The sequence below is a fragment of the Taeniopygia guttata genome, chromosome 1A (assembly GCF_048771995.1).
Source record: "Taeniopygia guttata chromosome 1A, bTaeGut7.mat, whole genome shotgun sequence".
In the NCBI taxonomy this organism is placed as follows: domain Eukaryota; kingdom Metazoa; phylum Chordata; class Aves; order Passeriformes; family Estrildidae; genus Taeniopygia; species Taeniopygia guttata.
In genome coordinates, this window is record NC_133025.1 from 9,954,450 (window position 1) to 9,969,616 (window position 15,167).

At 34.8% G+C, this 15,167-nt stretch overlaps 1 protein-coding gene across 5 annotated transcripts in view; it reads left to right on the forward strand.

Moving 5' to 3' along the window:
- CACNA2D1 (calcium voltage-gated channel auxiliary subunit alpha2delta 1) overlaps positions 1–15,167 on the forward strand; it is a 358,410-nt gene that overhangs the window by 290,156 nt on the left and 53,087 nt on the right. For all 5 annotated transcript variants that reach the window (XM_012568886.5, XM_030291341.4, XM_041721401.2 and 2 more), the window contains exons 13-14: positions 12,022–12,100; positions 14,187–14,236. In XM_012568886.5, the coding sequence (XP_012424340.1) occupies positions 12,022–12,100; positions 14,187–14,236 (129 nt within the window). The remainder of the gene's footprint in view (positions 1–12,021; positions 12,101–14,186; positions 14,237–15,167) is intronic.

Consider the following 15,167-nt stretch of genomic DNA (forward strand, 5'->3'; position numbering starts at 1 on the left):
GATTTTCCAAATCTTTTTAATCCTCCATTATATTCAGCTGTTTTTTCTTGTATATTAATGTTTTCTTAATCTCGAATTTCCATTTTTCTTTTAATAATTCATTGTTTAGATTATCTTCCTACATTACTCATTCAGCTAGCTAATTCTTTGTGTTTGTTGGAGTTCGTCTATTATCCTTTTTTTACTGCTATGAAACCTTCCTTTCCTTGTAATAAAAATAACTTCTTGATCTTGCACTCAAAGTATTTTCTTTTTCCTAGATTTACAGATAATTCTGCCTTAAAATTCACACATAAATTAACTGTTCTTGTCATCTTCTAGAATAAGAAATTTTCCTAACCTGCTAGAAGATATTCAGTAATTATGTCTCACATTATAAGTTTTATCTGCATGACGTTATACATTTAAAGTTATAAATAATTTTTCTATGCTTCTGGTGTTTATTAGGGGAAACTCAGTAAATAAAAACTGACTGTGATGAGCCAGTTACAGAGAACAGAGAAGTTCTAAATTGTTTTACTGTAAGGGCCACGTTAGAGAGGATCACATTTCCCCTTAACTTAAAAATGCAAAGAGTGAAGAAAATTTAAAAATTAAAAATTGTTTTCTGCAGATAGAGAAGCCAAAAATTGCGCAAGAAAAAACCCCATAAATATTATTATGGAGATTTAGAGGTGCTTTTATGTAAAATTTACCATTCTGATATGATTCTGGCATTTGTACACTGAGTCTAGAGTTTTCCAAAGGTTAACTTGACAACTTTGGTTTAAAAATGCAACTTTCTGGGAAGAAACTGCAGAATTTGCCCACTTAATAGAACATGCAATGTAACTAAGTTGGCACGATTGAATAGCATTTTAAAAAGAACTAGCTATTATTTAGTGACTCTAAAACTTGATCGAAAGCTTAGTTTCTAAATGCTCCTTAGCTCCTCGTAGCTGGACATTGAGGATTTGTCTTTAGTAGATGGAAAGTATTGCCAACACACAGGTGGAAAAAATGGACAGAAAGAAGAGTTTATAGCTGGGCTCCAAGAGGGAAAGTACAGAGTAGGAGTCTCTTTAGGGGGCAAGAGAATTAGGGAACAGCTGAAACAAGCACGAGCTGAATGCATGCAGCAGCCTAAACAGACGGCAGGTTAAGAAGGAAATGAAAATTACAATAAAATAAAGTTACAATCCTTTTGGATAGCAAGAAGCATAACAGAGGAAAGGGATGTGAAATGAGAAGTTTGAGTGCAAGTGTAGGTGAACTGCACATTTCACCCAGGCAAGCAGAAACCTTGTGCAACTTCAATGTAGAGTATTAAAGATTGATGCAGATGTTGTAAGGAGGGGTTGCTTTTTAGGAGAGAACATCAGCATATGCGATGGAGGAGTTCTGCTTAAGAAGTCTTATCTAGAGTAAGAACTACTAAATGTTACTTAGAAGATATTTTTCTAAAGCATCCTTTATTGTAAAAAAAAAAAAAAAACAAGGGAAAAAGTCATCTTACAAGTAGGGAATGAGTATGCTGGTAAATAGAAAATACCCTGATCTCTGCTTAGAAAGTGACTTGGATTCAGAATTCTGATCAGTCTCAAAGAAAAGGCTAAAATCTGCTCTGTCATACCTCCAGGAAGTCACAGTTACATTCTCAAACCTTTTTCACGGTATAGGATAGAATTTAATAGGGAGAATTGAATTTGCTATAAGAACTGATTGTCTTTAATAGGAGAATAAGAAACTGACTTTGTGATCTTGTATTTGCATGGTGAGGGAAGTATGAGCTTCTAATTATTTTGAGGTTTTCACAAACATTTTTGTAGGGCTTTGTCCTAAAAAATAGTGAAAAAAAACCAACTTTTATTTGTAAATCCTTTTTTAAGCCATCACTCTGAATTGTATAATGCCTTCTGACAATACTGTACTCTCGATCCTACGTGTAGACAGGAAAAAAAAACTCTCAATGCTTTTTTCTGCAAACTTAGTCTGTAGATGCTATTTCATCTGAAAAGAAAAAAACAAAAAAAACAAAGACAAACTCTCTAAGGCAAAGTTCTGTCTATAATAAATTTATTTGTAAGAAGCATATTTATAATTATGGCTGAAGACCTCTTTTTTCCTTGTTTCTTTAAAAAAAAAAAAAAAGACTGTCAATAATCATTAAAATCCATTTATATCACATTATAGACTGAGAAATGGCTTACACCTTGTCACATAAAGTATGATTTATTAGAGTACATTTTCTCTGCTCTTCTCTTTCCACCATTAGGAATGAAAAATTTAGATCTAAATTTACTAAGAATATTCTGGTGCAAACTGTTCAATATAGTAAGGCTATAGACATCCCACACCTCAAGGTTGTTTTAATGTGGATTGCGGGAGAAAATGACTTGTATTTTCTTTCTGAAAATTTAATTTATTTAGCTGATTAGAAAAGAAACAAAAATGCATATCATTCAGCACATGAGTGACCTGTGTCATGATTAAATTTATCTTTATCATGAACATCCCACGGGATAGGTGGCAGCTGTCTGTACGTATTCAATGCTTCTCATAGACAGCCCTGAGATTTCAGGTGCAGTTTGGCAAGAAGTACAACGAGTGGATGGCATGAACTGCTTGACTGAATCATTAGCTGTGAAGGACATTCTCTATTCCATGAGTGCACAGAATTCTCCCTCTCTCAGCCCTGCTTGGGCACTTGCCAGCTGCTGACAGGCGTCATCGTCACCGCCTGCTTGTGTCACTAATGGCACCAACCTGAAAGCAGAGGCAAGGTCAGGCTGTCCTCAGCACAGCCCTGTCTGGCACTGCTCAGTTTCCATCAGTATACAGTAGCAGTTATGTTTTTTCCAACTAGAAAAGGAAAACTTGCAGCATTTTCATCCCTTATTCTGACTCTTCTAAGATACCATGCTATATTCTTCAAGAAGCAGCATGTGAACATAATAATAATTTTTGTTTCGAATTTTCATTCTAAAAATGAAAATGTTGAGATTGAAAACTTCATTTTGCTTGAGGAGACTGTGCAGTACAGAGGACACCGTCTCCTCGTCATTATGTAATGTCCAGCATTAAGTTACTGTTCTTGTGAGCATCAGCCAATTATAAAATTAGACATGAAATTTGTGTAATTGATAATTCCAGAGAGGGAAACTTCCTGTAAATGGATTCTGCTGGAAATAAGGGTTTCTGAGGATCCTTCCTTTTCCCACCTACTCTTTTCTCTTCTCTAGTAGAACTGTTTGGCATTTGCAACTATGAAGATTCAGTCATTTTTCATGCTGAAATGGGAGCAAAAAATTGAGGAAGAAAAGATACAAGACTATTTGTGTGGGAAATAAAAAGGCAGAGTACGTGATTAAAATTATTACTTGGAATGGCACATTGAAATATTCCTTTAAATACTTGGATGATATTTGTAATACTTCTTCCCTGGGATTTACAAGGACAATGAAAAAAAAAAAGAAAAGAGGGCTTAGTGTCACAATATGAACTGTAAATATCTCTCTAATTAATCCAGTCCTTTCCAGCTGCTCAGCTGCCTCCAAATGTTGTTTTGACTATCAAAGAAATGCCTAAAATTCTTTTAATCCAGAGTACAGTGGGAATTACTTTGTCAACTCCCTTGTCTGGTTCCTGATATGGACCACCAAATTTACAAGGAATTCTTAGAAAAAAACCTGTTTTCTTCAGAGAATGCTAAATGATGAGTGTCAGGGAGACGCTGCTTAAGGAAAGGAGGAATTTAATTGTTTTTCATTTCAACAGGGAAAATTTCCCCAAAGAAACAAATAGATCAACTGAGTAAATGGAACATGGGTAGTCAAAGTAAAACATTCAACAGATGAATTGTTAAAAAGATGCCAATATGTTCTTTATCTGAAATTTGGGAGGCAAGATGAGGATCTAGAAAATCACCTGATGTGCCTGAGTGCTTTACAGGGATTTCTGTGTTGGGATGGGGTGGAGTGATTAAGACAACCCTGGGAGAAGCAACCAGTGTGTCCACAGCCTCTGAGCTAGATCTAAAGCCACAATTCTTCAATAATTCGTAGATTTAACTGAGTTAAATCTGAGAGGTTTTTGGCCTGTGCCAGCTGGCACACTCCCAAAGTGCTGGGACTGCACCTGTGGCACCAAAAAAAATAGGAAGAGGGAAGGAGCAATGCTTGAACTTCTGTACATGCATGTGGGCTCTGCTGACAGAGCTGCTCTGGAGAGAGGGCCAAACCCACGTTTTGGCAAGGCTGACACAGGCAAGTAGACTCTCAAACATAAAATTCAAGCACATCAATGTGAAGTCCTGCTGGTGGTTTTGGGAGTACAGCCTTTCTCTTTCTTATTGCTGCTCTTAAGCAATGTGTTACACAAAGCTAATAAAACAGATGATTTATACTCACACACAGAAAATGTTGAGATCAAAGACTTCATTTTACTTGAGGAGACTGTGCAGTACAGAGGACACTGTCTCCTTGTCATGATGTAATAGTCCAACATTGAGTTACTGTGAGAATATGAAACTGTGCTTGTATTCCTGTGATACTTGAGGCCCAGCAAAGATTATGTCTAAACTAGGTAAAGAATTAAAGAATCACATTATCAGTGGTCCATTCTATCTAATTAGGATCAGTTTAGCAGGGGTAGATTAGCAGGTGTCAGTAGGGAATTTCCAGCTTCATTCTTGCAGCTGTGTGGCAGCAGAGGAAGGGGCACCACATGCAGCCCTTCTGTGAGTAAGGAATGAGGTGCTGTGGTTCCACAAGGTGGCACTAAGAAGTTGTAGAACAGTTTGGCTGAATTAGTATATTGTTTTTAGTTCTGTGAGAACGTTCTGAAATTTTCTGAAATTTTTCAGTATAACTACAGTGGTGTTTTGACCATTAGTCTGCAGTAGAAAATATCCCCATTTTAATGTAGATGTGTTTTCTGTGCAAGGGAATGAAACAAGCTGATTAAAAAAAAAAAAAAAAAAAAAAAAAAAAAAAAAAAACCACCAAAAAAACTATCTGTCATTTTTGAAACACTTTGCAGTTAGCAAAACATATTTCATGGATTCATTGCAGTCACAACTTCCATGAAAATGCACCTTTCATTGTATGCATGTGTTACATGTTCAGGTTTAATTCTTAGTTTTTAATTAATTTCCTAGAATAATTGCTTACAACTACACCATGCATCAGTGTCATTGATCCTATTTTCTCAATATATTAACACCATTAAATGGTCCAGAGCCCATATTAACAGTATAGATATATGCTGATGTATATCCAAATATATCCAAAGTGAGATTCTCCAATAATCTCCTGATATGCAATAAGTGTATTTTTTATTTTAAAATAAAAGGAATAGAAGGAGGGTTAGCATTAGATTGTAATGTGAGCTGATTTTTAGAGTGTCATTATTTCTTTTTGTTATTAGGCTATAATTACACAGACTATAATTAGACTATGAATTAATAAGCTAGCATTGCAGTTTAAAGTTTGAGGTTTAATTGTAGTGAATGAAAGATATTAATGATAGGGAAGACTGCGAATACACATGGAAAGTTTGGAAGAAATCATTTGTTGTGGATGAATGTCTAAAATAGTATTTCCAAGGATCTGCTCTATTTTTCTTTAAACACATGCCTCAGTTGAAAGATTTTTCCTTTGGTTTCAAGGGAACACTTGCATTGTTATATGCCTTGCTAAATCAGAGTATAGAGGGTCACTTATGGAAACACTTGAGAGTATTAAATAGATTTTCAAACTCTATGAACTTATACTTTCTTCATGTCTATAAATTCAAAGATGTCCAGCCTGCAATTATCTTTGCATTTAAATATTTGAGAGCTAAATTCTTCTTGTTGTTGTTTCTCATGTGGGTTTTTCTTCCCAGTTACCCCAAGTCTAAACATATATTTGGAGTGTACCCACAGCAAGGAAAAGATTTTAATTTAGTCATAAATGTCAAAAATATAACTTGATATATATCTACTGGTGTATGATGCCATTTTTTTTATTTACTCATTTGACATTAAATTTTGAATTCCGCTTTCAGAGTTCTAGACCTTTCAAACTTCAGAATTTGGCACCTTGACTAGGTATCATACCCTGCTGCTTAGGTCATCTCTGTTTCTTTTTCCTGACTGCTATTAATGGCAAAATGCATCAGCAGCCTGACAGTTACATACAGAAGCCCAAATCTCCAACTTCTGAACTTTCTTGAGCCTGGCATTCAAAGCCAGGGAAGTTATGAATTGCTCAAACTGAGACACATGAACTCATCCCTCTTTTGTGCGAGTACTGAACTCTGTGTATGAGTTTAGTGGCACCACAGTCCCAGTAATTTTGAAAAGCTGGGCCTGAGGGCTCTGTCACAAGAAAACCAGCCTTCCTCGCAGGAGTGAACCAGACAGCTCTGTCCATACTAATAAACAATGCAGGGCTGCAGAAATGTCCAGGTATCCATAGCTGCAGTTGTTAACAGACCAACAGAATGTCTCCTGGCCTGTGGCAGTCAACTCTTTTAGCAATGTCAGTGTTCAGTTCAGTGATAGCATGAGCTAGGGCTTATTCCCAAAAAATTCTACAGTGAGATGACCTGAGATGGGGGCAGGCAGGAAGGGAGAGTGGCCCTGTGGTGCAGCTATTGAGATGTGAGCCGTACTGAGCCACTTCCCTCATGGTCTGAGAAGGAAAATGAGTTATGTCTCATTTTATGTAATGCATAAAAAATGGCTTAAGAGATCCCAAAACTGTGCTCTAGCACAGTTGTGAGTCTTGCCCCTGCTGTTAAACTCAGAACTTCTATTTCTCTTGTATGAAAATTACTTTACATTTACAGCTCTAACCTAAATGGTTCAGGACTGTGTCCCTGGATATCCTGAGCTGAGAAGTTCAGCATGACAGATTATTAGCTGGAATTTAGGGGACTCTCTCTATTTGGTGTATCCTATTGGCCAATCCTAGGTGGTTTCCTAATTAGGATATTGTGTTTTCAGATTGTCCTCTGAAGTTCTGTTCTTAGATCAAATCAGTCATAAATTACTTCTGTTCTCAGTTAACTCACATCAGAATCCAAAATCATCTTCATATTTCTGTGCACAGTTGTAAAAATGTAAGGAAAAAATGCATTCACAGTTTTAGCTGTGGCAGCTTAAAAACTACATAACATCTCCCTGGCCTACGGCACAAAACACAAAAATGACTAAGTGATTTACAAGCTATACTTACAAGGGATTTAGAAGACAGAATGTATAATGGAAAATAGAAGAGCAGTTTTATGATTTTATTCAGAATGATAGGCTTCTTAGGTTGTACTTTTATTTCAGAAGTGTACCTAATACATATAAACTGCTAATGATTTTTCCTCATAACTGATAATCTGTAAACCCATTACTGGGAAAGATAATTCCCTGGATCATTCTGGAGTTACTGAATTATTTATTGCACTTTATCACAGTTTTTCTTGTTGTATAGTAAAAAAGATTATCTGGGAATCTTTACCTGCAGCTATAAAGGCCAGAGTAAAATGTTCTGAAATCTTACTGTCATTGTGAAAACCAAAGTTGAATGATTTGATGAGCTCAGTTTTTGGTCATAATCTGTTTATTTAGTGGTACAGAAAGATGCACTCTTTATATGCTAGACATAAAATGACAGGATTCATCCTGCCTGCATCCAATTGAATGCATTAATTGTATTGGTAAATACAATTAATCCATTCAATTAATCCTCTTGGTCTCTGGTAAAACAGAAATATATATCTCCAAAAGTCAGTTAATCTTTTCTTAAACAGAGAAATGAAGAGATGCACCAAAATTGTTATTGAGATCTTTCTCATTCCAGTAGCACGGGATTCAGGACAAATAATTTATCTGTCAAAAAATGTGCATTTCTTCCACTCTGAGGGGCGTGCAGAGTGATTGCATTGCTTTTAGACCTAACAGGAGAGTTGGATTGAGATGATCTTTAATTTTTCTTCCAACAAAAACATTCAGTGATTCAAGGATTCTACATTGTCTACACATACAGGCAGTAGCCTAAACAACAAGTGCTTTGTGTTTAATTACCCCTTTGAATTAACTTCAGTCAAGTCTTAATTTTTTGTAATACTCATAACATGATATACCCAAAGGAAGCATCTAATTTAATCTTTCTTAATTTTATTCCAATAGCAAAATGAAGAAATAAAATACGTAAAAAGGAAATGGGATCTGTAGGGAAAGCAGCCTTTTCATAGGTACCTCTTCATTTCTGTCTTTACCACAAATCTCTTGAGTGCCATTGTCCCAAAAAATCTGTAGCAGTCAAAATCTTTTTTACTCACCTTGGTGCTTATGATCTTATTCCACCAGAAAGAAATAGAAATAAATAGCAAATTAATTTTATAAGTATTCAATTATATTTTCTTCGATAAAGTAGTTCTTCCTCTGGATTTTGTAGAATTCTTTTCTATCTATCACTGCTCTGTTTAGGAGTTGGAGTTTTGCATGTATTCCTTTGATGTCCTTCACAGGTTCCTAGGATAAGCCAAGTTGCAAGTGACTTGCAGAGGTCTCTGGTTCAATATTAAGTCTAAAATCAGGCCGGGTTGCTCAGGCATGTCCAGTCTGGTGTTTAAAACCTCCAAAAAGACAGATTTACAACCTCTCTGGGCAGCCTGTGCTACTCAGTTTTGTTGCCAATTAGTATATTCCTCTACTATATACTGTAAATTATTATAACTATTTTTTTTTTCTCCCTAAGGTTATTCTCAATGAGGGAAATGCAGAAAATTAGTTTTTAACTCTCTTGCTAAAATCTCGGACTTTTATATTTCAGAAAAATTTCAGGACAGTGCCTGGATGGTCTGGCAGCTCAGGCTGGTGCCCATCTCTAGTTCTTCTCAATTCTAAGGGTTGAAGTTTTCTAGAAGAATTTTACTTTTAATAGTTCCATTGCAAATGAGAAAGCATGACAGCTCCTATTTGTTTATCTTATTTTTCCATTAGTTTTTACTGCCTTGGAAGTTATATTTCTTTATGAAGAGAATAAATAGATCTGCTTGGAGGCAAGGTTGCCCTTTCCCAAGGAAATGGGTTGGGGAACATAAACGTCCATCCCATAGTGAGGGTGGTGGAGAGGAACATGGCAAAACCACCCAGGAGCTGCAGTTTACACAGAGCCCAAGACGCTGCAAAGAGGCAGAGAGAAGCAATAACCAGGCCTCAGTGGTGATGGAAAGCAATTTCTGCAGATCAAAGACTACTTGGCAGTTTGCTTCAACTCAGAAACCCACTCAGTTGGTTGAAACCAAGCTTAAAGGACAGGCAAAGGGAGAGGTGCTCATACCCATTGTGTCTGATCTAGTTGCTTAAAGTATTCTTAGTTGTAAACTCCCTATTAAAAGTAATTAAATGTTTGGTGGGCTTTTTTCTTTATTTTTTCTTTTTTTTAATTCAGTAAACTATTTTCTTCTTTGGAGTGATGTCTATAAGGAAAACATATAGACAAATACATCTCATTATTTACTTTGAGTGACTCTGGGTCCTGTCACAAAAAATGTAGCACAGAACTTTTTTTTTTTTTTTTTTTTTTTTTTTTTTTCCCAAAATTGGCTTGTTTAATTTGACTTGCGGACTCATTTTTCCAGCTGGTCTGTCATCCAACTCAATTCCAGATGAGGCAATAGGAAAAAGAATACTCTTTTGAATATCCCACCCTCTTGCCAAACCAACAATTAAAATCTCCAATTTTCATTGCAGTTCTTTATCTCTGTTAATTATCCAAGGAACAGTAAATCAGATATATTGTCTCCTGCTTGTTGTCAATAATTTAAATTCTAAATTCTTTATGGATTTGTTGCAGATTTAACACACTGCTGTTTTTCCCTAAATTACACAGCATTTCGCAACTTGAATCCAACTCAGTGTTTCATTTTTACATTTGAGATCAAATGCTAGACAGTCCAGTCTAATTGACTCATATGTTTTCTACACACACAAGAGAGCCCACATGACTTGGTAGCTTTTAATCCAAAAGGAACATCAGGTCTCTCAAGTATCTAATTAATGACCATCAGTGGGGTTTTTCCATAGTTTTTGAGAAGAATCTATTCTGAATCAAATGTTCAGTGGACAATGAACTTGGAGCAGTGTGAATTCAAAGGGAACAGGAATATAGTAGGCAGGGACCTTGTGAGCTGAGAGGTGCCAATATAAAATAACATGGTGATAATCAGATAAGAAAAAAAAAGATGTTAATTAAGTAGAAGGAGAATGATCTATTAGAAGAATTATAGCTGTCATTTTTTAAAAGATGTCAAGAATAAAAGGGGGATGGCAAATGTGGTACAGTATTAATAAATGAAATGTAAGCATGCCAGGTGAAGTCATTTTTGCATTGTCAATACTGATATTTTCAGGGTAATAGAAGGTATTTTTCATCTATCTTTATCTAGATGAACTATGAGGAAAAAAAATTACCATCATGCAGGCATAGTCATTCCTATACCTGTCTGTGTAACCAGAAATGTAATTGGCCTGACTTATTAGTGGGGAATGACCCAATATAGAGTAGTCTTAAACAACAAAACAAGCACTTCAATCAGTGTTCAGTGCAGCAGAATAGTTGCTTTAGTTCTCCTTTTAACTGAAAAACAAAGGGGTTGTATAGATAAAGAAATCAAAACATATTGCTAATTAGGAATGGCATCCAGCACAAAGCTTTGTTTGACCTTCTTGCATATAGGGGTCAGCACTAATAAAGTTTCACCATTTGCTACCTGCTGATGGATAATGTGAAGCCATTCCTACAGCTCTTGGTTAATACTTGAGCTCTGATTATGTCACACACATTTTTTTTGCCTATTTGGGAAGCGAAGATTTGGGTACTAATTGCACATGCTAAATAATGTGGTGAAAAATTTTATAAATAGTCATGAACAAACTTAGCAATGATCAGTAGTTTACAAGGAGTCTCTGCAATTTTGGAGTGTATTATTTAACGAAAACATTACTTTATTGCTTACTCACAGTCTGCATGCAAATTAATTGTAGTATATTTTAATTTGAAGCATCAAATCCATAGAAAGGGATTTTCATTCTGATTTCATATTCATACATTTAAATGGTAATCTAAAGATCCATAAAGAAAGAGATACCTTTTAACAGAAACACTCAAATTTAGAGCAACATATTTGTCTAGAAGCTGAAAAATAGTATTTGTAGTTTTTCTGTCTGTCTGGTAAGATTTTTAATATTTTTAAATCAATACCAGGTTTGGGGTTTAAATTTTTCTCATTCAAATCAGAAAATTTGCAGGGAAAACCATTTCAGCTGAAAAGTCTGTTTTCAGTCCAAAACTTGGAGAGATTTTGGTGAATTCTTCTGAAGCCATAACTCCTTACAGTTGCTGAGATAGATTAGAGTAGCATTGTGTAAAAATAATAGAATTATGATGAAAAACTCCACAACTTAAATGACTATCAAGAGCTTAAGGTGAAAAAGCAGGAGCTTAACCATTGTATGGAAGTTGAAGTCTGTTGAACTAATTTAGTGGTTTTACATAAAGAAGACTGAGTCTGAGCAAAATAAGAAATTGTTTTGTGTAGTATCTGAACATTTCATATTTTAAATCCTAAAAATTCTGTTTTGCATTGTTTTGAATTCTATTGCCACACATATATTCTTTTTAAGTCATTGGTAAGCATCTAATATGTTTTTTCAACTCGTTTAACAAAACCTGAAGAATTATAATTACCACCCTAGAATAAGGAACCTAATAATTAAAATACTTCATGAACAATCACAAATGTAAGACATTTAAAGTATGAAGGCTGTGTAAAAGAGCATTCTTCTTGATTCTACTTCATGGAAGAAATAATAGGAACACATAAAATGTCATAATCTATTTTTTTTTTTACATCTCTCATATATATTATGGTTATAAAAACTGAAGTATTCATAGTTTTTCTATTCAAATTTATGAAAATTCTAGGTATCATGGACTTGAGGGTCACAACTAATAAATGATATATAGTTTTTATATGCATGGTTTTTAATTTGCACAGGTACGTGTGTTCACATTTTCTGTGGGCCAACATAATTATGATAAAGGACCCATACAGTGGATGGCCTGTGAAAATAAAGGTACTGTGTCTTTCTTTTAAATTGATCTTCATGAGAGTTTTGGGTAGATTATGTCTTTGTCTTTCTCTAAAAATTGCAGATCTTTCATCTTTATTATATTTGCTATTAAAAGTTCCAAAAGTTGATTTATTACATAATATATATGTAAAAAAAATCACATGTAAATGAGAAACTGGTATATTTATTTCTTTATTACTTTATTTAAGACTTCATATTGTGTGAAAACTACCACAGTAGTTTTTATAATAATAAGCCATTATGATTCAGTTTTGAGAATATTTGTTTTAATAGCCATCTATGTAAAGTTGGAACTGATGACAGATAAGAAATTAGGCAAAGCTGGTTTAAATTAAGTGGTCTGGACAAAGAGATTTTTGTTTGGTTAGTTGGCTGGTTACATTTCTTTCTGTTTTCCTCCAAAACTTACAAGGGGTAAGATACTTAGAATTTTTTCCCTTTTTAAATAAAAATACCGAAATTATTCTTGCTATGATTTCTTAGATTCTGAAAGCTTCTTATATTTTCTATTTTTATTCTGTTTTCTTTATGTAAGACAAAAAGAAAAAGTAAAGAAGGTGAAAGTAAGGAAGTAAAATGTTTTCTACATGAAATTTTTACATGAAAAATGTACTCAGAAATATTTTAAGAGTGTGAGAAATAAGAGTCTCAAGTATCTTTTAATATAACTGTATAAGAAGGCATAAGATATAGAGATATAACAGAAATTAGAAAAGAAATAATAGAAAGGAAAAGAGATAAATAGAAAATATATAATTTATCAAACATTTGCTTATGTTTTAAATAGACCAATTTCCAGGCCTGACTGAAAATGTTAAGCCATTTTACAAATTGGTGAGAGCAAGAGGTGAGAGGTGAGCTAGATTACAAAGGCTCTTGAAAATTAGGACTACCAGGGAAGGAGATAAAGATATGCTCAGGCAGAAGAGTAAGAAGTGTGGCATAAAGCAAACATAAGAGAAAGGCATAGATACAGAAAAAAATAAAACAGAACAAACTAGAAGAATCCATAGCCTGGGTGAATAGCATACATATGTGTCATAACCTCATGAGTCCCTCAGCATGTTGACAAGTCATGCAGAAGATACTACAACTCCATGAAGAGCAGATTGTATTGTCAGATAACTACAGAAAATTGACGTTTGTGTTTTGAACAGCATTTTTTTTTTTGCAAACATCTTTGTATCTCAAAATACTGTGTGCATGTGACCTCCATTGTTTTAAAACAAATGAGGACCAGCTGGTTTAAAGCATAACCACCTATGTCATCTTATAATTGAAGCAAAATCATCATATTTTCTGTCCAAAATTCCTGTGATTATTTTTTTGCACATCTAAAGAAGCAGTTTTATTTAATTTTTCCTAAATTTAAAGATTTTGCATACAGCAAAGGAAATTACTAATATCAATACTTTTACCTCTCTAATTCTCTGCCTCTTCCTTCCAATCTGATTGAAAATTTTCTTGGACTGAAGATGGATCTTAGTGCCTGGCTTCAGTCTTATTACATGGACAGTATTTTAAGTATTTTTAATTCAAACAAATGAGCAATAAAATCAGTGCTAAATAAAGACATTTCTGATATACGTTCTCTGTGTAGGAGAAATACTCATTAGCTTTTTTCAGTCCACAGAGTGCCTTATATTTTTATACTATGAATTCACTCTTGTGGCAGACCATAGCTATTTTTACATTCCTATATGCATTCAGCATATAATTATCTTGCTGTCACGGCATATTAAAATAAACATTAAATTTACTTGCACATCATAGTAACTGGAATTTCATGAGTACAAACTCAGTATATGATACAGCCTTAAAACAAAAACAGCTGAAGGAAACAAATTATAACTGGCATTACTTAGGAGTGACTACCTTGATCTGAATTACATGGTGACCCATCATACGGCCATACACTGTGGTGGTATCTACTAAAAAGTATTTCATTCATAAACAATAATTCTAATAAAATTTAGACTAGAAATTATAAGCTAAATGAAATTCCTCAAGAGTAAGAGGTCAGCAATCTATTATAGTAAAATGACATTATTTATGTTTCAAATTTTAGGTTATTATTATGAAATCCCATCCATTGGAGCCATAAGAATAAACACCCAGGTAAGTGAGTTGGCCAAATCCAGATGCAGTTTTAACACACAGAAAGTGGAGTAATATATGTCCTTGGATATGTTTGCTCTTCACCTCTGCTAAAATCAATTAAATTTTAAGAAAAGATAAAAAAAATTTAGGGTGTTGTTCTAGATTTACGGGATTATTCTCTTAAAATGTTCTACTTTTTCTTTTAAGTTGTTGCAGTGAACCAGTTTAAAACGTTACCCTGGCCAGCTGGCCCAGAGCAGCTTGTGTACTCTCACAAGAATGGTCACGTTCACCTCCTCCAAAGCAGCTGAGCACGGGCACACCATGGAGTGTCTGAAGTGCTCTGTATCCTGCAGGCCCCTGCACAAATCTCTGCTTTTGGCTCAGCTTTCCTCCAGGCCTTACATGGTCCCTCTTGATGCTGAGACACGACATCATTTTTATGATAAACTTCTATAAGACCAATAATTTTTTATAGTGTGTCTAGGCATTCGTAGTTCACCTTCTGCCATAGTTTCTGCATGATCCAAAGGGTTGATACTACGTGGAGCAGGCTGTGGATGTATCTGAGGGGATAGCCCTACTAGAGCATCTGGACTTCTGTGGATGCTACACTATAATCTTGCTTTATAGGAGAGGTATCTGGATAATTCCAACCCTTTTGGAAGAGACTGCACTTCTTTCCTTCAAAAAGGATGCAGGAACATGTTAGCAGACTTACATGTAGATAAATAAAGGCACAGGACTCTGGGATTATATGATGAGATCCAAACTGAAGATGGACAGTGTAGAAGAACCATTACTCTTTTCAGTTTTCTGAAAGTCCAGGTACTCACATGTTCAGAGCAGCAGATAAATATCATAGCAGTTCTTTGTCCTTCCAAGGCCAGGCATGACATTTTTTGGCAGAAAATAAGAATCCTTTTTTGGCTTGAATAAGAACCCTTTG